Source organism: Lichenostomus cassidix, chromosome 5 (assembly GCF_008360975.1).
Source record: "Lichenostomus cassidix isolate B80296 chromosome 5, HeHo_3.0, whole genome shotgun sequence".
Taxonomy (NCBI): Eukaryota; Metazoa; Chordata; class Aves; order Passeriformes; family Meliphagidae; genus Lichenostomus; species Lichenostomus cassidix.
Genome location: NC_139486.1, coordinates 57,160,306 through 57,188,039, shown reverse-complemented (window position 1 = coordinate 57,188,039; position 27,734 = coordinate 57,160,306). Strand labels below are relative to the sequence as shown.

Below are 27,734 nucleotides of genomic sequence, written 5' to 3'. Positions count from 1 at the left end.
AAAAAAAAAATCAGGAAAGGATGACAATGTGCTTGCCACCCTCCTGCAATGATTATTAGCACTGGGTGCCCAGTTCCATATCCTTCACTGGCAGTTTGAGTCCCAGGGAGGAGGTTCCCAGCGGGTCAATCATGTTCCTGTAGCGTTCCCCGCGGTGCTTGGCCAGGAAGGGACCCCAGTCCGGCTGCGGAGAGCACACCAGCTTGAGCCGCTGCGTGGGGAGAGAAAACAGAGTCTCACCTGGGCTCCTGGAGCAGGATTGCAATGCAGGAGAGGTGGGGATAGGCTCATTTCAGATTATTGATGACGGCCTGGCAATGCTCCACCGCTCGGCGTTTGTTTTGCACAAAGTTTTCAAGATTAATAGAGGATGAAGTGCTCGGGTTTTAATTATACATTCTCCCCTGCACCATGTGAGGGGAGCTCAGAAGCGCTGCTACAGACTGTGAGGCTCTCCTACTGAAGGACATGTGCATGATTACTTAGCCCAATGGTCTAAGCAGTGGGTAAATGCATTAAAATAATTGGATTTCTATTTAGCATATTTCCCAAAAGTATACAAATGACCAAAAAAGCAGTATGTCACTATGAGTGAACAAAGATTTTAATTTTGAGATGACAAAATGTTTTGTTTCTATCTGTGGGAGAAAAGAAAGAGGAGAATGTTAACCTGGCAAACAAATTTTTCAGATCTTTCCACTGAGTTCTTTATTGAATATATAATTTGATCGGTGCATTCACAGATAAAAAGGAAAGAAAACATATTCCTGATGACTTAAGAGGGAACAATTATATGTTTATTACCTAATAAAGTGAACCAGACCTCTCTATCAGTTATTTTAATCTCTACTTAATTACCAGTTTGCAACTTTTACCTCCCAAATCAACCATAATAATTTTATGCAGCAGACTCAATATTGAGGAAATACCAGACTACAGCTGAAATAGCTTCAGCAAAAACCCTTTCAAAACAGATCCAACTCTTGGGGTTTTTTTTGGTGCACACCTGGAGGGGCAGTAAGGAAAGCACCCTATTTTTGTGGCAATATATATCTGTCAGCTCTACCCATGAGAAGTTTTGAAGCAGAACCATTTGTCTCAGCGGGAGAAGCTTGTGAGACAATGAAGAAATAAAACCAATTCCACATTTCCAGCAGGAGCAGATGTCTCCTGGCCAAGGCACTCCAATCTGCTCCACACAAGGGCTGAATGGCCCTTTAGACAAGTGGCCTCGTTGCCTACTGCCAGCCACATGCTTGGATGCTCTCCCTAGGGTGTTCCACACCTCTCAGAAAATTCCTCTCCCACGAAATTCCTTTGCTCGATGGGAAGCAGAGAAACATGGTCTTTTTTCCTTAGGCATGTGTGGTGTGACATATTGAGAGACCAAAAAGATTATCCTATTTTAGTACATTTTCTCTCCTTTTCATCTCTGAAGCAAGAAACAGCCCCGGTGGGATTTGCAGGGAAGCTGAACTGCAAAAGCAGCCACAAAAAGGGGAGCGAGTGTCTGTTCCCTTTCCCAAGGTGGGAGCAGCACAAGCAGCAGGCAGTGATGAGAAGGCAGACCTGAGAATGCCTCAAAAACCTAAAGCAAGAGCCCTGAGCTTCTCCAGAAGGCAGGGGCAAGGCAAGGAAGGGATGAAATGCTGGCATTGCTGTACCACACCCTGCCAGGGACTGAGGAGCCAGCAGGATGGAGAGGTGGGGGTAACAGGCAGGACAGGACAAAGGGGTGGGGAACAGAAGGTGATCACATTTCCAGAGCAGTGGGGAAACTGTCAGGAATCAAGTTTGAAAAATAAACAAAAGAAGTTTAAAAATAAATTGCCACCTGGAATTATTTTAAGCCCGGGCGCCAGAAAGGATCAGCTAATTCAAGAAGAGTAAGGAGATGAAAAAGGGTGAAAGCAAAGATTGCCAGCTAGGTTTTATAATGAGTATCTTGAGATGCATGAAAAGACTTCCTGCTTTCCATCTTATTCCTGGACTTCAGCAAGTGGCACAACCTCCTCAAGCAGATCCTGGATGACTCCAGCTAGAACAACTTTCTTCCTCTCTTCAAAAAACTCATGAAATTTGTCTAGAGCTCATAAAACAAACCACTCCACAATTTGGGAGCACGTTTTTTGAGAAACAAGGAATAGAAGGTATCTATTTTAAATCAACTAGACATCTCTTTGCAGCACAGTAACAAGTTTACCAAAAAAGTAATCTTAACAGTGTTAGACATTCACTACCAGAAAAATCAATGCAAAATAAAAGAGACAGTCTCCTGCGGCCATATTTTTAAACAGCAAGAAAATAGAAGAATTACCTCGATGAATCTGCCCGGGGCTAGGTGCATTTTTATCACAAACATCACTGGGATCCAGATGACTGAGCAGGCCAGCATCAGCCACCCGAGCACCATGGACCAGCCTGGGTAGTGGTAAGAGCCGTAAGTCATGGGTTCCCACTGGTAAAAACTGAAGCAGAGGATGAACTGGGAACGAGAAAGGAAAACAAACATGTTTGAATAAGCAAAACGAGCAACAAAGGATGGGTATCCACCCACAGGGCTGGTGTGTATGGAAAACAGATAAACACATGCACCTAAGGCAGGGTGCTGCCACGAGCTGTAATAAATGGGTCAGAGCCTGAATCTAATGAGTTTCAAGGAAATCTTGCGAAATCCCACAAAAATCGCTGTATTTGTGCCAGAATAATTGAAATTAGAATCTTGTCCCCAGAGTAACATGCTTTATTACATGGTCTATTGGCAGTTTTACCTAATGTGATTATGCTAAGTTACTCCATTTCACTTACTGTATGAACAGCAATACATCTGCTTACATTTGTGCATAATTCAGTAACTTTTGGGAAATGCCTGTGCTTGCAATAATTGCACACAGAAGATTTATAGAACTATAACTAGGTGAAGGCACATATAAAAATGATCAGCTTTAGTTCCAGAGATGTGGAGTCTAATGAAAGTCTAATATTAGGCTATCCAAATGTATCAAATATTAGCTTTACAGAGGCAATAATAGAAGAGAATTCATTGCTTGGTTTTGCTTTGTCTGTTTCCATTGCATAAAAATTGAATTATGACTGATCAGTGTCAATTTATTTCTCAGTGTAAGTTCACTAAATATTGCATTTGGAGGGAACAACAGCAAAACATGCAAGTTTAGGAAGTAAACACGGTCAGTTCGAATTTGTTTTCCTTAACAAACAACATAATTTCCTATTCCCTGGTTGTGATTACTGACAGTAGCTACGAGCACAAGTCTGATTAGTAAAGGATCTGAGCAATTTGCAGAAAAGCCTTACAATTCCCTTCAGAAGTGTAAAACAGGGGCTATGACAACATCGTGAAATCGTGAAAATTACCATTGGAAGGAAAAAAGAGCTAAAAAAAAATCCCATGTGCACATGCCTTCCTTTTTAAGAAGATCCCCAAGAGAAAAGAAGTACATTGCCATTGATGTCGTCCTAATACCATGGATTAAACTGGACTATGTTTTCAGACTGTTTAAAAGTGATTTGCAAACTGTAGCCCATACATTGTCACAATCAAACAACAGTTGCCATCAGGTAATTAGGATAGATCTACCTGGCTTTAAAGTAGTTCAGTGAAGACAATTGGTAAAGAAAATCCATGTGAGTAAAGTAGACTACCTTCATTTTACCCACTGGAGAAATCATTCTCACCACAGAAAGTTTCATTTTCTCACAACTCAGGATTTTGTTGAGCTCCCCAAAACTCAGTGGTCCCTTCACACCAGTAGTCCTGTCTGCAAAAACTAAACCTTTTCCAGTTTTCAGGAAAAAAATGTCCTCATTCCTGAATTAACAGTAATGAAAAGAAATTTCTAACTTCATCCAGAGCCTTTTTTTCCCCTTCCAGGAATAAAAGGATTTGCCAACGCTTATGCTGCACTTAAGAACTATTTAACATTGCTGTGAAATGATGAGTTTTTTAAAACTCTACACGAATACAGAATCTTGCTGCACCTGTAGTTCAGGCTTGAGGACTTCCAGGTGGAAGCACATGCTCTCAAACAGAAAATAATGACAGTGACAGAAAGCTCTGTGGTTTTACACTGATTTGTCAAACTGAAAGCTTTTGAAATGGCTGAAATAATTATTTCGTTCTTGTGCCAAGAAATTGAAATGCGATGGCAGATTGTATCTGCACTTGGGTTAGCACGCAGAGGAAGCACTGTGTTAGAAACCTAGATGGTAAATGTAGATATAGTTATTAGATTTGGACTCTTGGACTTGAAAAAGCTTCCCTAGCAATGGCGAAATTGAGACTGTGACATCCTTTTGATTAAATGGAGACCTAACAGTGAAGTAAATACTAAGTAAATTTGAAGGAAGGTGTTGCAGAGGAAATGAAAATGAAAGAGGAATAGGAAGAATAACAGAAATAACCCGAAAAAGCTCTGTTTTCACATTCCAGGATGTGATGTTTCCCCATTCCCTGGATGCAGCTGCTGTCCCGCAGCGCCACCTCCCGGGCCCGGGATTTGGGGACCTCTTCTCCTTTTTGTCACTCCAATTTCCACCTCAGCCTTGCCAAAGCAGACCCCTTAGATCAGTTTATGGCTCAATAAAATGGGGTTTTTCCCCCTAGCGGGATCTGGCAGCAGACAGGAGGATCATGTTTTTTCTTTTCCCTGTGCATACATAAATATCACACACACACACACACATATATATATATAAAATAATATATACAATAATCCATCATGCTGCTGTGCAGTGCTGTGCCACAGAAGCATTTTGCATGGACAGGAAAAGGCCACAATTTTCTGGCAGACTCACCATCCCTCTCCACCAAAACCACCATTCCTTACACTGTTCCCACTATTTACCCATGCAAGAACACATTTAAGTATCATTTTAACACATTTAAGTCTCTGCATCCAAGTTCTAACTCCTACCACCCAGAAACATCATGAATAATGAACAAACAACAACAAAACTCTTTGCAGAAGGCATTAAAATAAGGTTTTTTTTGCTTACTGTTAAAATAGTTGGGGTCACAAATGCCCAACAGACCCTCCAGAATTTACTTGGCTGGAATCCGATCATCATCTCTATATCTTCACAAAATCTTTGCAATCCTGCAAACAGTAAAAGTAAGAGCAATTAGGTGTGAAAGAAAGCAGCTGCAGTCTGCAACAGAGCTCTGGTGCCCTCCCTTGTGTCTAACTACAAAAACAAACTCCAACCTGTTGGCTGAAAACTTCCATGAATGAGCTAACCGTAGAATAGAAAATGGGACTAATGTGGAGGGAACCGTTGCAAGAAAATATTTACTTCTTGAAGATTAAAGCAAAGGCTAACCTTTTATATAGAGATTAGGTGTTGGGTTAAAGCATTAATAATCTGTACTGGGTAGCTGCAATTATTTGTAGATTTGTTTTATTTCCCAGTGAAGATCAGCATTATTAATATCTGTATTCCTGCTAATATCTGTATTTCAGCTTCTCTAGGCATGACTGGATTACAGCTGAACTTCTCAACATTGAAACTGGTGATGTCCTGTTATTTTTCACCTGAGACACAAGTGATACTTAAAATGGCTAGAGAGCACCAGTAAATACACCTGTAAATATTTTAAATTATGTTCAATGTTGCCTCAGCAAAAAGATGAGCTGACATGTTAGTTCTTCAGATTATTGTGTTGATTGTATCTATAAAGTTGAGGTAATAAAACATGCAAGATTGGGAAATGGTATTTCAGCCACTCTGCAGCTCCTTCCCTGGCCATGCCATGGGATAGGAAAAGGTGTGCAGCTGCTATTCCCCACTGGTTATTAGTAATTTAGCTATTTATTAGTCATTTATCCTAAAGTAATCAAAACAAAACTAGAATTGATCCCAGCTTCTCCAATTGTAATAAGAAGAGAGAGGTCTGCACTCATCTGTCACACAAATGGTTAAAATTTGGGCCAATTTTATCTAAATTCTGCAAAGCGTTATTTTTCAGCATCCTGTCTAGCTTTCCTGATGTGGGAAAAGCTTAAACACTGGAGAAAAGGCATTGAGTAAGGGAAGAAATACTTGGAACAAAGTTAATAAACTACTTTATCTCTCATTGTGTAGAGCCAGCCACTGCAGCTGCTGAGTATAAGAAGGGATAATCCCCAGGCTTGATCCACCTCATTTGGAAGCCTTTCTGTTGATATCAAGGAGAAGTAAATCCATCCACCTGATTGTTCCAAGAATTAGGAAGGTTAAAAAATAGCACTGGTTCATTATCCAGTGTCTTCTGCTGCAGCTTGAGCATCAGTAGGTGAGCACACAGCAACCCAGCTCAGGCTGATAGCACGGGAGAGAAAAGCTACAGAGCTGTGGCATGATAAGGAATAGAGCAGAAAAATACAGAGACTAAACGGGAAAATGGTGCTGCAAGGACTGGATCTAGGGAAGGGGAAAAAAAATTACAACCTGCAGTGGATGTTGGCTTGGAAAACTGAGCCAAGGTGACCCAGAGATCAAATTCTTTTCCTCTAACTGTAATTTTTTTCCCCTCTTTTTTCTACTGACTACCACAAGTGTTCTTCAGAAAGCCTCCTCTCTGTAAAATATATGTAATTTTTATGACCCATGGAATCACTGCACCTCAGCACCAGTCTGACTCATTGGGTCCTTCCCTGTTTTGTAATAAATGTTCATTTGTCTGGACAAAATGTAACCTCCAAGGTCATTGTGTGATGGACCTGAAAGGAGGTTTTTGCTGCCACTGGAAGATTTGCCCCTATGTTTTATTTACCAGTGAGCTGCAAGGGAGATGCTCACACAGCAGCCACCCCTGTGCTGTGCAGGGAACAAAGCTGCTTTTCAGCTAATTGCAGCAGCACAAAGTACAGACTGATGGGAATTCCCACAAAATTTAAATTTCATTAAAGTGTCTACTTCAGCCACACTTGCTGCTGCAAAGGAGGGAGACCTAGCTGGATAATTACATGGGGCTTCTGCCTTCAAAATTCATGCAAGCTGCATGTAAACCTGCACAGATCTGTTTGAAACCCCAATTTAAAAAAAAAAAAAAAGTTCCTTTGTGGAATGGTCAGTAGGTATTCACAGTTTAAGGCACTATTAAATATTAGCAGTTCAGGAGTCAAGTGCATGGAAAAAATAGAAGGATTACACACTGCTAATCTCTTTCCAGTGAAAGTTCCACAGGAAAATGCAAAGAATGATTTAGTTAACAGAGCACCAATTTTTTTTTTTTTCCAGATCTTAGTAAATCTGGTCTCCCTCTCAGGTCAGTCATGCCTGCTGAATAACTTGGGGAAATAAACAGTACGTGATATTCCACAGCTTATTTTTCCCTCTCTAAAGTAGAATGATGTATTCATAAGTTCTGAGATATAAAATCCATTGAAAAGGAGACTGCAAACCTAGCCAGAGAGTTGCTACACTGTTCTGCTACAGGTAAAATATTCCAAATTGCTCATGTTTTCTACAAATACACAGCAGCAGTTGCCACTCACTCTGACAACAAACCTTCCCAGAAACAGATCTGGAAGGAGCATGAACAAAGTTACCATCATATATTTTCAGTTTCCAGCAGTGTTTCTCTCAAACACAGAGGTTTTTGTCTTTAGCTACAAAATGCAACAGTAGGGATTATGCTGATGATTAAATTAATACCCCCACCTCTAAGATGTTCTTTACTAATCATTCATCATAATCTAAACAACTGGAAAATAAATATCTAAACCAGCATGTGAAACAAAAAGGTGTATTTGATTGGATTATGGAGCGCTGACTCTACTGAAAAATAAGTGATTGCAAGGAAATAACCAAGTGTGTCTCTTTTTAATTTAAAAATCTCAACAGGCTCGGCAAGCAGAACATGTAGCACAAGCTAAAGACAAATTTATTTCATCATGAAAGCACCTGCCACTGTTGTGCCAACCTGCTTGCCATGAAGAGTACAAGTACACAGAGAAAGGTGTCAGTGGAGTGTAAAACAGCAGCTGTCAGACCTTGAAAATATATTATGCCAATTCTAAGCACTGCTTGAAGGAATATAGCCAGAGCAGCAGCTTCACTTCTATTTACAACACACAAATCACAAAAGTACAAGATGTATTCCTGTGAACAGTCCTTGCAAAAGTAGCTTTAGCACAGTAAAAATAGTTCTGCTACATTAGTCAAATAGGGAGTGATTGCAAAGGAAATCTTTCCTTTCTCATTTAAAAGATTGGGAGCTCCTTATTCTAGCAAAAGGTTCATTCCAGGGAGAAGTCTTTGAAATGGATGATGGCAAAGGCTTCACCAACATCTGTTGATGAGCAATCAGTTGCACAGAAAGCATAAAAAGAATGATTTGTCATTTGTCAGATCTGTTCCCCATCTGATTACACTGCAGTAATAACCAACTAATAAAAACCCTTCTCCTCTATTCAAGCACTTCCTTCGCAGAGCTGTTATTATTTCTGTATTATTTTATTATTTTAAGGGATACTGAAATTGCTGGGTAAAGCAAACACTGGCCAGAGCAGTTTTTTCATCCAAACCTACTGAAATGTCATTTCACAAAGGCTGGTTTGCAGTGCTTCTGCCACACAGTGTTCACAGGAGGAACAGAGCCAGTGCTTGCTCCCTAATTACCTTCATCCTTGTTTAAAATCATGCAGAGCAAAGAAATTTTACAGAATTAAGTAGTTTTTAAAATATTAAAGCTATTTTAAGCACAGAACTTTTATCTTGCACTCTGATATAACAATGGCTTGAACAGGAGCAATCCTTGGCACAGACCAGGATGTGCTGTCAATGCTGGTGGCCAGGAAGAGTGGAAACATTCAATATAATATTGTTCAGGCATGCTGTCAGCAAACTGAGGAGGACAAGGAAGGCAAAAAAATTCCCCAAAAACTCTTACACTCGTCTTTAGCCACCCCACTCATCAGCTCTTTTGAAATTGTATTGATTTTAGAGAAGCTGGATTCCATTTCACTTCTAAACCAACTCTAATTCAATTAGTTATATTCCAGGGACATTAAAAAAGCCAAGAATTTTGATCAACCAAAATAGGACTGGCCTAAATCAACTTTTTCTCTCTGTATTTTGAATTTTTCCATCATATTCTGTAACATTTCCTTACCAGGTCATATCTGACTTAGCAACCAATCTCTCCAGGCTTAGTCACTGAACTGGATGTCAGTGGAGGCAAAATACTCTGCTGTATTTCCATGAAATTGGAGAGAACAAGGAAGGGCAGATCCCCTGTCTCATCTATAACATTTATTTCTCAAGCAAGAGCACCAAATTCTGCATGATTTGAATCTTTTAAAGCACTGATGTTGCAGAGCAGACTCCACAACACAGGCAGATGTAAGGATTTGGTGAAAAGCACCAGAAGCCAAGTCATGTGGCTACAGCAGCACCTTCAGCAGAGCATGTTGGATTTTTAGGCCTAGCTGATATGAATATATCATTCATTCCTGTCCACAGCAATAGCAGAAACAGCCTTACACTGCAGGCATCAATTTATCATCTAATATGTGGGGAGATTTCACATTTTCAGATTCAGTTAGGGGCAAGTTTGGGAGCACATCACCAGCTGGTATCAATTGTAACTGCAGCAGCATCATGGTAATTACAGTGTTTTGTACTGACTGAGGATCTTCCTAACAATTTGATGTACATCAACATGGATCTGTGTAACTGGTGTTACCCCTGTGGATAATTAATTACTCTGAGTAGCTGCACAGTCTTGAGTCTATGTTATGGAATCCTCTCCCTGAGCAGCAGCAGCAGCAGCAGCAATATGTCCTGAACAACAAACCTGTTGGTTTATGGGAGGGATGGGGGTAAGGTGCTTTTAAGATGTATTGTATATCTCATTATCCTGCTCTGGTTTTGCATAATAATAATAATAATAAGTAGTAGTAGTAGTAGTAGTAATAAATGCTATTAATATCTCTCATTCCAGCCTGTTTTGCCCATTGCTGAGTGATCTGTCCCTGTTCTTATCTCAACCCATGAAGCTTTGCTCTGTCTTTTCTCCCCTGTCCAGGTGCAGATGGCACTGACAGAGCAGCTCTGGCATCCAGCCAGGGTCACCCACTGCAAATGCAGAGGTGCCTCTGATGGCTCAGGAGGTCTCTGACCCTAAAACTGCTGGAGCACAAAAGCAGCCCTGGAGAAGTGTCACCAAAAGTTTGGTCAGTTCTCATACTCTTGTCTTTAGTGGAAAATAGCTTGAGGTTGTAGGAAAGTCTTTTGAATACATGCCTTTAAAGGTATCCTGAAGCCCTGCCATGCTTTTGTCCCAAATAAGAGAATTTTGGGGCTCTTTATTTAAAAGAAAAATTACTCCTTTCCTGCAGGATTTCACTCTATCATATGCTAAAACGTTGCTTTGATGTAGGCTGTCCAAGAACATTGCTTTTTCTTACCATAGATGTAGGAAACTCCCACCAGCTCAAAGATGGCAATAATGACAAGAGAGTAGGAGGCTGCATAGGTGTCCACAAGCTGCAACATATACATTCCACCCTGAGGAAAGACACAGAAAAGATTACTGGTGGCACTGAGGCAGGCAGAGAGGAGAGGAACAGGGCTCAGGGAAGCATCTAAACACTGACTGGACACAAGGTTGTGTTGCACTACAGCTTCTTTCTGGATCAGTGAGTATCAAATCCAACACAAAAAAAGCAGAGGGCACACCTGATTCTGGTGGCTGAGACAGCTTGAATTCAGTCCTTTTAACTAAGGACTGAACTCTCATCAGACCTTCCACCTGCAGTGTCTCTAACCATTCAATACTGAATCAAAAGTAAAATCACCACTGATGCCAGAACACAACAATGAGTACAGTTCATCTGTTTGGAAAGGATATCATGGTCTTTCTCCATGATGGAGTTAAGCAGCTTAATTCAGGTGAAGGAAGGACTGAATCCATCCTGGATCCATCCTTTGCAACAGCAGAGTTGGGCTGGTAGTGATGAGGGAAGGGGGAAGAAAAGGAAGAAAAAAGGGGGGAAAGGATGGATAAAATATTAAGATTCTGTGCATCTCATCTTCAAATTACTGAGAGTTGAATTGAAAATGCTGGAGATAGTAGTGGAGAAAAGATACTGAAGGTTATCAATGATAAATGGGAATTTTAGTGTTAACCTCACAGTTTGCCAAGACTGTCAGAATATGTCTGATCTCAGAGGAAAGGCACCCAAAACAGATGTGCATGTTTCTATGACATTCAAAATTGGGTTTTCTTTCCTTAGTTCATAGATTGGGTCCGGCTGGAAGGAACATTAAAGATTATTTCATTCCAAATGAGCAGGGACACCTCCCACTGTCCCAGGTTGTTTAAAGCTCTGTCCAACCTGGCCTTGGACACTTCCAGGGACAGGGCATCCACAGCTTCTCTGGGAAACCTGTGCCAGGGTCTGACCATCCTCACAGTGAAGAATTTATTCCTAATATCCAATCTAACGCTGCCCTCTGTCAGTGTGGGTTGAATACTTAATTTATATTACTCTTTGTTTGGCTAGAGACATTTTTAAAGACCTGATTCTTAGAAAAATTTGAACAGCAAAGTCTTTAAGCGTATATCTGTCAGGGTATCCTTTAAAAGGAAATTTAAAAAAAAATAAAAGTCAGGCTTTCAGACACTCCCTGTGTCACCTGCAGCAGAATTCAGCTAAACTTTCTGCAGCTTGTGCAGGAGGAAAGCAGCCACCAGAGGGGGGCTGGGGACAGACAGTGAGGCTCAGCGCTGTTACCTGAGTGATCATAGGGAATCCCATGATGAAGAAGGACACGCAGCAGCCGAGGGTGAACAGCGCCTTGTGCGTCCGCAGGTACTTGGGGAACTCGTCTGACACTGAGGTCACGATGGTCTCGATGGTGGCGAACTGGGAGACAAAACAAAGGGCTCATTTTAGTGCACAAAGTGGTCCAAGTTCATATAAAACAGTATCAGGGGGTATTTTCAATCCTAGGTGTTAAATGCTCAGATGGCAAAGCTCTGCAAAAATGATTTCAGCGTTAATGGCCTTACTTCATTCCCCATTTTTCATGGTTCACTGCCCCACGTGGAAAATAGCAATTAATTGCATGGTCTTCCAAGCAAATAAATTGGGAAAGCAAAGGGAAAAGGATGGGACACAAAAGCAGTTTACCATTGTGTCTAATCCAAGGGTTAGAAGCATCAAGAAGAATATTATAGCCCAGAAGGGAGAGAGGGGAAGCCTAGTTAAGGCTTCTGGGTAAACCACAAAAGCAATCCCAGGACCTAGAAATGAGAAAAATAAAGGTTATCAGATTCAATCTTTCTTATTTACAGAAAGATATAAGCATTGCAGAGTTTAGCCTTACCTGATTAATTTCTATTTACACTGTAAATTTCAAATCACTCATTCACTCTGACTTTCTCAGCAGAATACATATTCAATAAATATGCCAACATACTGATGCAAATTAAAAATAATTTTTAAAAAAGGCAAAAATGGAATACTGCAGCTATGTTCCTGTCCTGCTCTGTGACCAAATTCCTGTCACTTCCCTGCCAATGAGCAACCCATGGCAAACACCCTCAGTGCTGCAAGGATGAATGGAAATGCAAATATTCACCTTTAACTCATTGCCACACTGTTAAATGAGAAGGAGAGAACATAAAAAAATGCCCAGACCTGATACCAGACACAAGGTAATAACTACAGTGAATCTAAAAAAACCACCAGAAAACCTGAAATAATGCAGAGCACAAGAAATAAGTTAAAGCCTAAATCAGGAATTTTCTGTTCTACTTTTTTTTTTTTAATTGATTTGTGGGCTTTAGTTTCTATTGGCCGTAGAGAAAAAATATTTTTATAATAAAATATCCTAGAGTTGCCTGGGAAGAAAGGCTGCAGGGATGTGGTGGCAGCATTACAGCAGATGGCACTTCTTCTCTACTTATCCCAGCTGAAGGGATACCCACTTGAAGCAGGCTGCTGCCTTTAAAAACTGCCGCAAAAAATGAGTTTTTGAAATAGCAAGGTGCACGTAGAACTGCTGCTGTATTTACAAACACTTCTTTCATCTCTTGATTCAAGATTTCTTCTGGACTGTTGGAGATCAGGGCACTGTTTACACTCACTGCCTGCATGTAGAAGTTTAACTCTCAGAATAAGGAGTTTCCATTAATCACACTTTTTGGAAAAGTTAAATTATAGAAGATGAAACTGCTCATGTCTCCCTGTCAGCCCCTCATAACTCTCCTAGACAACACATGCCTGGTAGCATCCAAACACAGGACAGCAGTCACAAGGAGGTTGGCTCCCATTCCCTCAATCTTTAGAGACTTAGGTTGGTATGAACTCTATAAAAAAGTCTATTAAAGCTAGGAAAACTCCGAATATTTTACATGTGTTAAAATTTTAAAAGCCAAATGACCTTTCATTTTAAATTACTAACATTTTTCAACTGCCTTATGTTCTTAATCAGAGATTAGAACAAAAAGAACTTGTTCTGTCTTTCCTCTGTGGTGTTTTTAATTGTTGATCAGATAGATGAGCTTTTCCTGAAAAGAAGATTCTAACTGACAAAACATACTATGTTTTTCAGATTAATATTTTTGGAGAAAAATAAAAGGAAAAAAAAAAGAGGGAAAACCCCCCTCTTATTTCCATTAACATTTTCATTCAAGGTTTTGAAAACTTGAAGGGAGATTATGTTTCATCATCATTTTGGCTTTTTCTTCCTTTGCTGCAAAAAGAGATGAGTGGCACTTAGAGCTGGGATTTAGTTGGCATAGTGGTGCTCAGCTCTATCAATTAAAACCTTTCAGATCCCCAATTATGACCATCTCTCTTCATTAACCAAGATGTTCCAGTTCTTCAGATATGTTTTACTTCTCCATGGAGGTATCTCAATGCTCCCCACACTTCAGAAGCTCAATCTACCTCTCACACCAGATTTCTCCCACCCTCCTCTCATCCAAAATTCCCACCACCAGAGATAACTTTTACCTTCAAGAGGATTTGACAAACAGCAGCAGAGACAAATGAGAGGCAAATAATCCATTAGACCATGTGAAGAGGCCATCCCACCCTACCCTCCCTCAGCCATTTACACAGAGAGTTAAAATGAGGATCAACTTCCTTTTCTTATGAAACAAGTGGTTAAGAGGTTTTAACTACAATCTTGCCTTCCCAGGGTACCTTCTCCAGCACAGAAATGCTTACACATGGTTCACTGATCCCCAGCAGTTTGCAGCCATCATTCCCACCTCCAACATCAAGGTTATAATTAGTTCCAGAGCTGGAAGTACCCTGAGGTGCCTGCCTAAGTCCTGAAACACCAGAAAGCCCTACCTTGGTCTGCCACAGCTTCAATATTCACTTTGAGCTCGTTTGCCATGAAGCCAATGACAGAGAAGATGACAAAGCCTGCGAAGATGCTGGTGGCACTGTTGGTGCATGTGACTATCAGGGTGTCCCTGCAGAGGAAACACAGGAAGCTTGTTGGGATACACACACAAGGGCTTGTGGATGAATTCCAGGAGTCTCTCATGAGCTCACATATCTTATGGGAATGCTGGTAAAGGGACACTTTTATACCCATCAGGTGCATTTGGTGTCTTACTATGCTGGATATGTCAAGATTTGTGACTTGACAGAGAACCAGCCCTTGTGGACCCCATTCGTAATTATTACATTCTTAAGAGGATTTTTTTAACAATATGTGTGAGCAGAGAACTTCCCCAATAACTACTGCAACTGAAGAAAAAACAGGTCACTCGTTTTAAGCATTTGGGGGTTTTATGTTGGCTAGAATTGCTTATTCCTACTGTTATTTGTTTGTCAGGAACAGAATGAGAAACTTGAAAAGCTGTCAAAGAACCTCACTGAGCTGACAAACTTCTAGAATTTCCAACATCTCTTAACAGGAATGATTTTGTTAATTTTTTGGGTCTCCAGAAAGAAATTACAATGTGGTGTTTAGAATCATCATGTGTTAATCTTCTTCCAAAACCTAGATAGGTTTGAAATATTTTAGGTACTCATTATGAAGTCAATTTGGGTAAATTTACTGCAATTATAGATTTTTAACTATGTTTAAAATTAATGTGTGACTGAAAAGTGCAATTGCAATATTAAAATGTAATGAATGTAAAAATTGAAAGAGAAAATAGTCATGCTTCATTTCAGTGTTCAAGTTGTGTTGTAAAATTAAAAATATTAGAAGTAACTAAGCTTTTCTAATTACTCCTACTTAGCCTCTCATATCCCTCCCTAACACAGGTAAAGCATGTATCTGATATTAGAACTTTAACATTTTTATACTTCATTACCATATATTCCCTTCAAAATTTTCATTAACATTTTCCAAACTCCACAAAACATTCTTAAATTAATGCAGAAAGGTAGCATGGTACTTCTGCCATTATTCTTCTCTGATATTCTAAATGTATTCATTTATCAACAAAAAAATCAAAGCCCAGGAGTAGCATTTTCAAAAATACATCCCAATGGATTGCTGGGTGGGAGTTACTGAATATGCAACACTATTATTTTCATCCATATTTTGGGATAATTATATTAAATTATTTTTGAGGGCTACTAAAGAACGTTTTTGAAATTCCTTTTTAATATCCTAATCCACATTTCATTTTAAAATAAAGAGTTTTGTTTCTGTACTTAGAAGTCATAGGCTTTGAAGTCTTGATCTGGGAAAGGAGACAGAAGAGAGGAAAAGAGAGGGGAAAAGAAGAAGGAAAAAAAGAGCAAGAGAAGAAAAGATGAGAAAAAAAGACAAAGAGGGGAGGGTCTTACAAACCAGATTTCTGCAAGGTGAAGGACAATTGGCTTTAGACAAAGCTGTTTATTAAACAGATGTATTTCACTCTTACACACCTGTAGCAGTTATTGTGGAATTTGTTGTATGAAGAGAGAGTGATTAGACCTCCCCATGCTGCAGATAAGGAGAAGAAGATCTGAGTGGCAGCATCTTTCCAAACCTAAGTGGGAGAGAAAACAGCATCAGCTTCAGTTCAATGGCACTGTTAAATATTAGTGTGAGGGGATTAACACTTAATGACTTAAAATTAACTTTAGAGCAGTGGATGCCAGTAAATATTTGAAAGCAAAATCCTGCCGTGAAGTATATCAGGCCTGTTTGATAAGCAGCACTGTTCTAGTTGAGCCAATATTAAAGGACAATATAAATATAATATTCCTCGATGTATATGGAAGACACAAATATAAAAACTGTATTGTTTGGTATGTATCAGTTTGAATATCTTCAGAAAAAAAATATGCAAATCTAGAGGGAAAATCTGCATTGGATACTGATGTCTAATCTGCCAGTGACCCTAAATAACACTTTCTCCACATAAGATGAAGAACAAGTCTCCCCAGATGCCAGCACTGCCTCTGCACATGGAAAATGCTTGCAGCAAACCCCAGGGATCAGTGTGGTTTCTTCACCCCAGCAGCTGTGAGTGCAGCAGCAAACCCACCATGGCATCTATCAGCTTCTCCCACTTGGGGGTGATGAAGTACCAGATGCCATCCCCAGCTCCGGGCAGAGTCACTCCTCTGATGAGCAGGATGATGAGAACCACGTAGGGGAAGGTAGCTGTGAAGTACACAACCTGCAAAGCAGGGAAAAGTTACTGGAGAGGCTCGTTTGGGTTAGAAGAGAGGAGGGGAAATGTAGGACCTGCGCTGTTGCCTGAAGAAGGCAATTAATCAGGCTCTAAGAAAGTCAGGGGATAAACTAAGGAAACAACAGGGTTATTTCCCTGGAAATCTGAATTTTTGCAGCTCTTCTTGCTGCTGGAAACAGCAATAACATCAATAACAACAGCAGTAAGTGTTGGGATTCTAGAGAGAGAGGGGAAGAGGGTTCCTCTCTCCATCTGGAGGGGAGCAATAGGAATTTGCAGCTAAAGGAAAATACCACTTTTGAGCATTGCCAAGAGTGAATTACCACAGTCCAATGGAAATTAAAGGAGCAGAGCTATTCAATAACACTTAAATTTCTGTAGTTTTCATCTATATTTTTCTGTATTTAACTAAAAAATAAAAAAACTAAGGAGTTTTTATTACTGTCTGTACCTCTTAATAATTACATATCACCATGATGGTAGTTATGGTCCAAATTCAAAAAAAGGAAAGTCAGTGAAGTGATCTAGACAGACCTAATCACTGTGATGTCCAAATACACAACAGTGGTTGTGTGTTTAATGTTTTAATAGTTATCTAGAACACAGCTCTCTCTGTGGTCAAATAAAATGGTTGGATTACAGGCAGTTAAGTTTTACATTCAACACAAAATCATTTCAAATATTTTTCACGTTAAACAAAACAATCATATCATATTTTGGAATTATATCATGGCATGGTTTGGGTTGGAAGGGCCATGAGAGATCATCCCATTCCAACCCCTGCCATGGGCAGGAACACCTTCCACTACCCCAGGCTGATCCAATTGCCCTGATGAATTTCTGTGCAGTCAATACACTGAACTGATCTCTGCATACAGAATTTCTGTCTCTGGAACTGAGGAGACAATGTTTTTCTCTCTGATATCAGAGTCAAGATTTTTCTTGGCCACGGAGAGTCACTTAGAGAAATATCCATTCCCACATCCAGACCCAAATTATTATCCAGTCTCTTGCCTTTCATGAAATATTTTTTCCTGTCCTATAAGGTAGAGGGGGGAAAAAACATCTCAACTTTCCTCTGGCACTCTGAGTCTCTGGATTTTCTTTTAATTACCAAGTGACTTCCCAACAGGGGAAGTCATCTTCTAGAAGCAAAGGGATGGCTTGAAATTGGAACTTTGTCAGCAGCTCTAGAAAATTCATGTCTCCATTTCCACCATCTTTATCCCAGGAAATACCTAGTTATTTTGCTCACACGTTGAGCTTTTTTAAAGTCTAGTTCTGATTTTAAAATATGTTTCTTGACATCTTAATTTACCTCACAATTTCCCAGATTTCAGTGAAATGTGAGATGACTGCAGAATTTTGATGAACACCACACAAAATAGGGAAGGCTGGAAAGTACCATTTTTGCCATCCCACTGCTGAGTGCAGCTTAAGATCTCATTTTTAATTTATTGAAGGTTAGGGAACAAATGTCAAACCAAAATTGCTTCTGTTTTAGCTGGAAAGGAAAACACTGACAGGAAAAAGGCATTTCAATGAACACTTAGTCATTTACCGAAAATATTTGCAGTAATTCACACCTTAAATGAGAGTGTGAGTCCCTTAAAGCAGCACCCTGTTTTCTCGTGAGTGTACAATTCCCAAATATTGTTCTTACTTTTCCTGATGACTTGATTCCTTTAGCAAGGGAGGCATAAACAATCACCCAAGCTAGGAAAAGAGATAGTGCCAAGGGCCATCTAATCTCACCAGGATATTCAATCCCTGCTGAAATCTTCAATACAAAGTACCTAAGAATAAGAAGAAAAAAAAAGAAATTTTTAAAAATTGGGGAAAAAAATAATGACAGCAACCAAAGGCAGTAATTCAGTGCAAATTCCTTTTTTGTTTTGCTTCAGCGTCCTCAGTAGTTTCTCTAGAAGGTTCCAGTGATTCTCACCATGTATTATTTTATTTATCTGCATTGCAGTAGTAGATAAAACTGCCGGGCATGGGCCAACACCCCAGCTGTGCTAAGCACCACAGGAACAGAAAACAAGTAATCCAGTTCTCATCATTCCTAAGCATAAAAAATGAGCAGCATTTGCTGCCCTTGGCTGCTGTATTTCTGGTTTTCCAAGCAGTAATTTGTTGCCTGTGCCAGTGGATTTTACAGAAAGATTAACAGAACTTCTCGGAACAAAAAAAGATCTTACTTGAAGTATTCTTCACTCCCGCTGACAAATGTTTTGTTTCCTTCCCTGGTGAAGTTGACCATGGTTAAGTTTGGATAGGCACTCATACAGAAAGTGGAGTTCTTGATTTGTATTTTTGGATGGTCTCCAATAATGCAGGAATCTGGGAAGAAACGAGGTGGCAGAACAGGAAAATAAGGTGTAGAGATTTTTTTTTTTTCTTTTTAGTTTGGTTGTAAAATGACAAGGAAGCAATAGATCACACATCATTTACTTGAATTTTTGTTCAAGTGCCGACACCTTTTTCAAAAGGTCATTTACAAGGTTTACTTATTCCATTTTCATGTCATTGTGTGTTTTTAGCCATTTGCAGAAAACTTTTCTGTTTCTGTACGTTAAAGACAAGCTTCTCTAAAGGCAAATAATTTGCCTTTAGCAGACACCGAGGCTGCCAGCTCTGGTATTTTTTTCTGTGGCTTTCTTCCCTATATAGAGTTTTCCTCCAGGGGAAAAAAAAAAAAAAGAAAAGAAAAAAAAAAAGGGTGGGGGGGAAGTCAGGCTTTTTTTAGCATTTAAATTGACAAATCTCATTTATCCTTGGTGAGGAAAAAATTAAATAAAAGTAGAGGGAAGTGCCAATAGATACAGATCACTTGAAAGTGGCTTGGGAAGAGGCAATTCCTCCGTGCTGGGAACCTCTCCCACCCACGGGCATCCGCAGTCTCCTCTGGCATCTCCCAGGGGCGCAGCTGAGCTGCAGAAAGCTCTGGAAAACCACCAGGGCCACAGATTTAAAATTAAAAAAAAAAAAAATTAAAAATTGTAGAAGCCTGTCCCGACTTACCCAGCAAAAGTTTGTTTTTATCTTTGCAGTCGGGCGTGTTCCAGGGGTTGTTGCAGGAAGCCCAGGGCAGCACGGGCACGAAGGAGGCGAACAGGTAGAAGAGGGTGTAGCACAGGATGATATTGTAATAAATGGCTATCAGCACCGAGATGATCAGCATGGCGATGCCGCAGCCTGCGGACACAGAGAGAGAAAACAGCGAAACGCCATCAATCCCGGGCCGGAGGAGCAGCGATGCCCGGCGGCTGCAAAGCTTCCTGTGGCACAGCGACAGGCATGGGGACAAGGACAGCGACAGGACAGCCAGCTAGGGCCGCGCAAGCTGCGCCGAGCCCCCGGAGCGCCCGCGGCATGCGGCGGAAGCCATGCAAGAGACGGAGCGCAGCTCATGCTCCCCAAAATCGGCTCCTGCTCCGCTCACCTTGCAAGGCGGGGATGGCTTTCCAGACCGACACGGGGCCCTGACTAGCAAACTGCCCCAGGGAGACTTCCAGGAAGAAAATGGGGATCCCAGCTAGAGCCAACATCATCAAATAGGGGATGAGAAACGCACCTTGGGGGGCAGGGGGGGGAGAGAAGAGAGAGCAACCTGAATCACCCCGCGACACTGGGGACAGCTTAGTCAAGACATTTTTCTGTTCAATTCTTCCCGTTTGTTAGCATTCCCGGTGCCCCCAGCCTCGACGGGGCAGGAGGGAGGGATGGAAGATGGGTGGCGACTTTCTGCATTTCCAGCGTTTGCTACAAACATCAAATACTCGGGAATGCTAAGTGAGTATTTAACACCTCCCATTTAGAAGTTCTTATGCGTGAAACGAGGAAAAAAAAAAAAGCTCACAATTAAAAAAAAAAAAAAGTCTTTCTAATCGTCTCTTCCCTCACAGAAAAGGACTCTTAGGGGCTCTACACTGGTTTTCGATGATCACAGCACCAATATTCCCTGCTGGTAGCCCTCACAGGGGTTTGAATCCAGCAGCATCCACAAATTCTCCCTTTCCATGAGAGCCTCTAGTAGGAGAACCCCTGCAAATAAACTTGTTCATCTTTCAAACCACTAAGGGCACAGCCCTTCTTCCAGCTTCTCCTCTCCTCTATTCTGCTGATCGACATTCATTCTGTTTCAAACGATTATTGTTTCAATCGGATCGTGGAGAGATTTAAAACAACTTCCCGAAACCTCACGAAATAAGGGAATGTTCGGAGTCGGGATCAAAGCCCTCTTGTCACTATCCTGACTTTACAAAGTCAGGGATACAAACCTCTCCTCCCTCCTCTTTCCCCATCCCACTGACTGCGGATTCAGCCCCGGTTGTGTGTAAATGAGGATTCCGGAGCCCTGCCTCTGGGATCAACACGCCTCTTCATTTTCCTCCCTCTCCGGCCAGCGCCAATTGCAGGTGTTTTTAAGGAAAGCGCTGCCTTTTAAGGAAACCTCGCCAGGGCTTTCCTGCTTTCAGAGGTGACCATCAAAAAAAAAAAAAAAAAAATTAAACAAAAAAACCAAACCAAACCAAACAAACGAGGAAACAAAAAGCACCAGACAGATGTATCACCAAGTGTCTGACGGTCTGAAGATGCCCCCGCACCTCGGCTCGGCCCGGGGCTGGCTGAGCAGCAATAGGAAGCCGCCAGCCCTCGCTTCCCTCGTGTTTCTCCTCGCCAAAAAGGCAGGGAGTGGCTCAGACCCGTACGGTACTGCAGGTAGAGAGACAGGAAAAAGCCATCATACCTCCCCCATTCTTAAAGGCCAGGTACGGGAACCTCCAGACATTGCCCAGCCCCACCGCGTAACCCACCATGGAGAGGATGAAATCCAGCTTGCTGGACCAGTTCCCTCGGGCTTTATTTTCATCCCCCACATCGTCTTCCTAAAAGGGGGGAAAAAAGCAGGGGAAGGGGGGAAGAGAGAGAGATGGGAAACCAGCCACTTCGGCGAACAAGTGCAGCCCCCGCCGCCACTGCCAGGCCTCTCCTTTAGCCAAAAAACCCCACGAAATAGGGTTTAAATCACGGCTCGGGGTGGGTCGCCCGTCTGCTGATCCCCCGTTGCAGACAAGTCCCATCGCCTCCCCTGGGGTTGGGAGCCCTCGGAAGGGCAAGGATCGATTCCCCGCACATCCCGGCGAAGGGAAAACCCCTTTTGGCGAGGGAGCAGCTACCAGCATCACCACCCTGCTGCCAGGGGAAATGCGGGCAGGCGGGAGGGCAGGGAGGGCGTGGGGAGAGACACCTTCCCGGCCTCGCACCCGCCGGCGGCATCCCCTCCTGGGGACCTCCTGTGGGGTTGGGCTGGTTTATTTGGCCCGTTTTGGGTTCCAGGGGCCGAGGCACGCTGTCCCCGGGGCTTGGGGCAGGCGGACCAGCCTGGCAGGGGAAGGGCAAGGCACCCTTCACGTCTGATTTCGGATGAGTTGGGAACACAGCTACGGGCACGGCTCGGGAACCGACTGGAATTACACGGGGTGCCCGTTTGTGCCAGGATCGCATCATTAGCACTCGCCAGCGGCACAGCACTGGATGTAAAATCCTCTCTCCCCTTCCTCCTTCCCTCCTCCCGGCCGCACAGCCCCATCCGCCACTCATCCCGACCCGATTTTACAACTAGCACCCCAAATCGGTGCTGAGTGATGCTGGAGCAAGAAAACCTGCAAGGAGACAACTCACCCGCTCCACTCTGCCCGGCAGAACAGCGGTGTTGCCATCCGTGCCCAACACCACGGTGCTCTGGCTCAAGGTCACCCAGGCGTTGTTTTGCTCCAGCGTGCTCTTACCCAGGCTCAGAGAAGCGTCCCCGTCCGTGCTTTGCAGCGCGGCGATTTTGCACTGAGGGATAGCAGCTTGCCCGGCGATCCCTGCCCCGGGGCCAGGCTTGCAGGGGAAGCTTTCCACGGATTCCCCGCGGAGGGTGGAGTTGGCTTGCGCCGGGGTGCTGCTGAGCTTGCAGATCCCCACTTTGGTCCTCTCGAAATCGTTTGGTTTGGCTTCTTCGGAGGGAAGGGTTTTGCTGTCGTTGGAGAGGGAGCGGGGAAGCCTGGCGGGGGTTTGCGGAGGGGCATTTTGCGGCTCATTTTCGGGGCTGCTTCGCACAATTCCCGCACCTTCGTTGGGTCCGGGAGCCACCGCTTCGGGGTTGTTGGCTAGCTGCTTGCTCATATCCCTTGGACCGGCGTAATCCTGGAATGAGAACGTCACATATTTTACCAAAAGGAGAAGAAGAAGAGGGGAAAAAAAAAAAAAAAAAAGTGTTGGCACTGCGGAGGTTCTACGAATTTTTGTCCTCGCGAGGAAAACGCATGCGCCGGAAAATCGGGATCCAGGAGTGTTGCGGAATTTCGAGGAGACGCGGCTCGTCTGCTCGCCCTCCCATTTAACATTAATACTCTGGGGGGAAAAAAGAGGTTTTTTCCCAAAAAAACCCCACACCCCGTCCCCTCCCCCCCAAAAAAAAGACCCCAAAAAAACCCAAACCTCAAGCAAAAAACACCACCAGCATCTGCAAACCCGTAATTCAAGTTTAAATAAGTGTTTCTACAGCACTGCGCCGCCAGACCTCGTTAGATTTCACATCACGACTGTAGGATGCTCCTTTCCCTATCACCAGTGTAGAAAGATTCTTTAATTTTACGCCCCATTTCCTTTCTGTCATTCAACAATGCACATCGACTTTTTTTTTTTTTAATATATACGAGCAAGAGACAAGCTGCCCTGTAGGCAGCCGGGGATGTTAAAAAACAAGTGAAATAGTGCTGGTGAACATTTCTGAGCTGGCTGCCACGCTTCAAAACCCGTCAGCAAGACAGCGAAATGCAAAAAAACCCCAAAACCTAACCGCACTACCACAGAGGGATTAACGCCACTAACAGTGACTTTTCCCTATTCTTATCCTTATGTTTCCGGCTCACATAGCGCTAAAAATTTTATTTAAGCATTCTCTATTCATTAAATAGATTACTGACGACACTCTCACACTCACCTGTCTTTCCCTCCAATCTAAAACGTATCTTCCATTTATACATCAAGCAACCTGCAGGCAAACCCCACCATTTCCATCAGTTCAACGTTAGTTTTACAAACGCTCTTTCTCTTTTCAGAGCGTTTCACAAAACTCCCTTCCCGCCACAAGTTTTCTCTCCTAATCCCTAAGTTTTCATCCTAACCCCCTTCTCCCGGCACCAGGGGTAAGATCTGCAAGCACTCGGTCACTAAATGGGTGCATTTTGGGGTTCCCCGGGCTCTCCCCTCTCCCCCGCAGCATCCCTACCCCGTCCGCCGGCAGCACCGCGGACAGCTCCGCTTCTCCAGCCCTTCTGGGTACCGAAGGGAAGAAATCAAGCACTTACCATGTCTTAAATAGCCACAGAGGGAGCCGATGGAGGTAAAAACAGCAGTACGGGCACTTGGCGGAGTGGATTTTGCCCGGTTCAGAGCAAAGCTTTCTATACTTCCTTGGGAAAGACTGGGTTTGCGTCAGTGCATAGCAAGGTGCCCTTCGTGTGACATTTTCTTGATAATAAGAGGTTGATAAATCATTAGCCCTGGTTTGGGATTTTAAAGGGACACGAGGAGCCGGAGCGGCGGCTGGCTGTCACTCAGGCGGCGGTGGCATTGCGTGTTCCCTGTGACTCATATGGGGGCTGATTACTAAAGCAGAGCCAGCCCGAGCGCGGCAGAACTTTGCTGCTGCTAATTAGAGGGAACATGTGAGAAACACGTACTACTGCACCCAAGGCGGGAGGGAGATGGGGAGAAACCTTCCATTTCTACTCCTCTTCCTCCTCCCTCTTTGTGTAGTGAAGAGCCAGCTGCCTTTTTTTTTTTTTTTTAAATCTGCATTTATGCAGTGCACAGATCAGATGTTGTAATAGCTTGTTTGTGTACGTTATCGTTTTATATATTCATACGCATAGATATAAAAATAAAAATATAAAAATTATCCAGTTTGTATCTGGCCACATACCTATGCACGGAGTGAGAAGTTCACTATGTATAAAGTACACAAATACATTTAAATTGTCTTTTTCGAGGTGTCGTTGCACCAAATTGCGCTATATCTTCTATTTTTACTGTGCCTCGTGGGGTTAACTCCAACTAAATTCAAACGATACACACAATAAAGCGACCTTCTCTTGTATCAAAACTATCTGAAGAGCAGTGAAGTGGCAGCAAAGATGACGCCAACAACCCTGAAGTTGCTGGTCTTCTTCCCTCACCCACCAAGGCATTTTTGTTTGATTGGAAGGTGGGGGGAATTATCCGTCATTAAAAGTCAGGTGTCAACTCAGAATCGTTTTTGCAACGAAGTGATTCACACCTGATCACCCCTTGCAGGTGTGATTTGCTACTCGAGGGGCTTTCTCAAAGATTTGTTGAGCACAAGGTAATTTCGTTCACGCTGACCAGAGGGGGAAAAAAAAAAAAAAAGCGCATCGGGCAAATCGGGATGTTCCCTACGCAACCTTCCCAGTGGTTTCAGCGTCAGAGGCGCTGCTCATCCGCATAGCCCGTGCTGCTGTCAGCTTCTCCGGAGAGTATTTCACAGTTTAGCGTAAGCAGAGCGGAGTAAGCAGTGCGCCTATGCAGGGGAGGGGAGGGAGGGGAGGAGGGGGCTGAACTCGCCAGCACCGCACGCCTTTCCTCCGCGCCCTTGATTTGACGGGTTACGAGCTTTTGCTCCAGCGGCAGAAGTGAATCAAACGCTGGCAGGAGCCGCTGGGTGCGCGGTGCCACCAGGAGCTGCCACCCCCGGCAGGGACAGGGACAGGGCAGCTTTGTTCCCGCGCAGGCTGCTGCCCCGGAGCCTCCGGTCACACCTCGGCTCTGCGGGGACAGCTGGAGCTCAGGGTCACTGACAGCCCCACGGCCGCCGAGGAGCTGCGGGCCAGCAAAGCAGAACGGCGAAAAACCATTTTCGCCCAAAACATCACTCAGTCTCGCGGCTGAAAAACGCTTTTGCCTCCCGGCAGCGCTCCGGAGAGCGTTTGTAACGCAGCTGTCCTTAGGTTGTGATGTTGCTTCCAACGTCTTCAAGCACGGGGGTTACCTATGCCATAAAAATGTATTTAATGTATAAAATACCTATACAAAATAACTATACATAATACATAATACCTATACCAAAATAATGCATTTGTCCTAAAAGGAGCTCGCACATCATATAGTATGTATTAAATACATAATACCTGTACCATTGTTTTGGTATAGGTAGTATGCATTTAATGTATATAAAAATGTGTTATATGTATATAATTCTGATATGCACACATTGGCTTTTTTTTACACGTCTCCAGGTTGCATCAGTGCCTCTACGGGCATCGGCCAAATTAAAAGCGACAAGGCACTAGTCCAAGAGGTATTTTGGCCGTGAAGACCCCGAAATATCTTCTTGAGTCACTGGGTTGACTTATTTTGTTTTCTCAAAAATCGGAAAACTCGCTCTTGGCGTTTTTTTGCCAAGCCATACTTTTGCTTTCTCCATCAGCACTGAAACGTGAAATCGAAGTTTCACCCCTGGAAAAAGGGAATCGATCTCCTCTCTCCCTGAGGAGGCAGAACACCCCTCTTTCCCCTGTGCCCTGGGGAGGAAAGATCTCGGAGGGACACTGCCGGAGGCTCGCAGAGCTCCGGAGCCGAGGATGCATTCCTGGTCGAGAGGGAGACCCAGGGGGAAAAGGGCTCTCTTTTCACACATTTCAAACATTTTCCCTTGCCCTGCCCGCCCGTGGCTGCCCTCGGGGCCGTCCAGCCCAGCTCCCCACCTTCTCACACTCCCTTTGGGGTGCAAACCCCTGCCTAGGTCCGAACTCCGAGTCCGGATTTACAGCTCCTTCCAAAACCAAACCAAATCCCTCCCTGGCGAGGGTTTAGCGCCCCAAATAACACCCGTAAGATTCGTTAGAATGATTTTTCCGAGCTCCTTCTCACCGTCCCTCCCTAACTCGTGTCCCGCAGGCGAACCACCCTGCCTTGGTGTGCCACACTTGGTGTGCCAAGGAATTCAGGAATTAAGGAATTCAGGAATTAAGGAAAAGCGCCTCTCTGCAGCTCACCCCAAACAGCCCCTCGGGGGGAATCACCACCCTCGACGGGAGACTGCTCTGCGTCGAGGGATCCCAGTTTTCATCCCAAAGGGAAGAGCTGGCAGCGAAGGAGGCAGTTCCGGGGCAGGGGAGTCTCGGTATTCCCAAAAGAGGGGAAGACATCCCTCCGTGCCCCTGGGGAGCCCTGGGGATGGGGAAGGGCTGTTCACAAACCCGCTCTCCCCACGGCCCGTGCAGCGCACGAGCGAGCCTTAATTACTTTGTCAAAGATGAAAAATAGCGATTGATTTCTTTTTCTCCCCTCGCTGGGCATCTTTCCTCTCTCCCTGCCCCTCGTTTGCTGATGGGCAAGCACGCTAACCGGAGCTGAGCCCGGCAGAGGCTGTGGGTATGCCCGGCTGGGAAGGTGCCCCTGCCTCCCCCCCGTTCCCCCATCCCAGGCATTTTCCTGGCTTTGTGCCGCATTCGTGCCGTGCCTCGGTGGAAACAAGCCAAGTCACGACAGGAGCAAGCGATGACACCTCTCCAAAAAAACCCAAACACGCCCACAGGCACCCGTGGGGCTTCAATCCCTGCGCTAAAACCCCCCGTCCTGGCTGCTTGATGACGGAGTTGAGCATTGCAGCTATTGATCTCGAATCTTTCTCTTCGCTTCCCGCTGGAAAGTTTGCCTAAAAGGGATGGAGGCAGCCGCAGGGAGAAGCTGCCCCTCTTCCCCGCTGGTTTCTCCCACGCCACTGCCTTTGCCACCCTCTGGAGTCACAGCTTGTCCCGGCAAGCGATTCCCACAGCGCATCAATCCGTGCACCTCGCGGGAGGGGAGGTTTCCTTCTCTCCTCTCCTTCAGCTCTTTTCTCTGTTGTTTTTGTGGCAGGGAAATCCCGGTAAATCCAGAGAAAACCCCTTTGGCTGGAGCTCTCCACAGCACATGGCCATTCACACTCCTTTCTCCCTTCACCCGAAAAGGCAGATAGGAAAGCAAGGATAAGGATGAGGATGAGGAGCCCGGGGAATGCCTTTAAACATCCACTTCAGGCTGAGATTGATCAGCCTGGAGGCAA

General features: G+C 43.7%; 1 protein-coding gene across 1 annotated transcript; it reads right to left on the bottom strand.

The window, feature by feature from the left end:
* Positions 1-22,789, bottom strand: SLC6A5 (solute carrier family 6 member 5). Its single transcript, XM_085063814.1, has 15 exons — positions 22,282-22,789; positions 21,366-21,500; positions 20,058-20,189; positions 19,637-19,810; positions 18,814-18,955; positions 18,276-18,408; positions 16,463-16,597; positions 15,858-15,961; positions 14,316-14,440; positions 12,141-12,253; positions 11,742-11,873; positions 10,413-10,512; positions 5,017-5,117; positions 2,318-2,485; positions 1-211 (listed from the first exon to the last, which is right to left on the bottom strand). The coding sequence occupies exons 1-15, from the start codon at positions 22,787-22,789 to the stop codon at positions 56-58; spliced, it is 2,358 nt and encodes a 785-aa protein (XP_084919940.1). The 3' UTR covers positions 1-55.
* Positions 22,790-27,734: the final 4,945 nt, after the last annotated feature.

Excerpts from the sequence above, each read along its gene's own strand:
- SLC6A5 (XM_085063814.1), bottom strand. The coding sequence starts at position 22,789 with ATGAGCAAGCAGCTAGCCAACAACCCCGAAGCGGTGGCTCCCGGACCC. Across the intron at positions 18,409-18,813 it reads GGGAGTGAAGAATACTTCAA|GTACTTTGTATTGAAGATTT; the intron begins GTAAGATCTTTT and ends TCTTATTCTTAG. Across the intron at positions 5,118-10,412 it reads GGGAGTTTCCTACATCTATG|GATTGCAAAGATTTTGTGAA; the intron begins GTAAGAAAAAGC and ends TACTGTTTGCAG.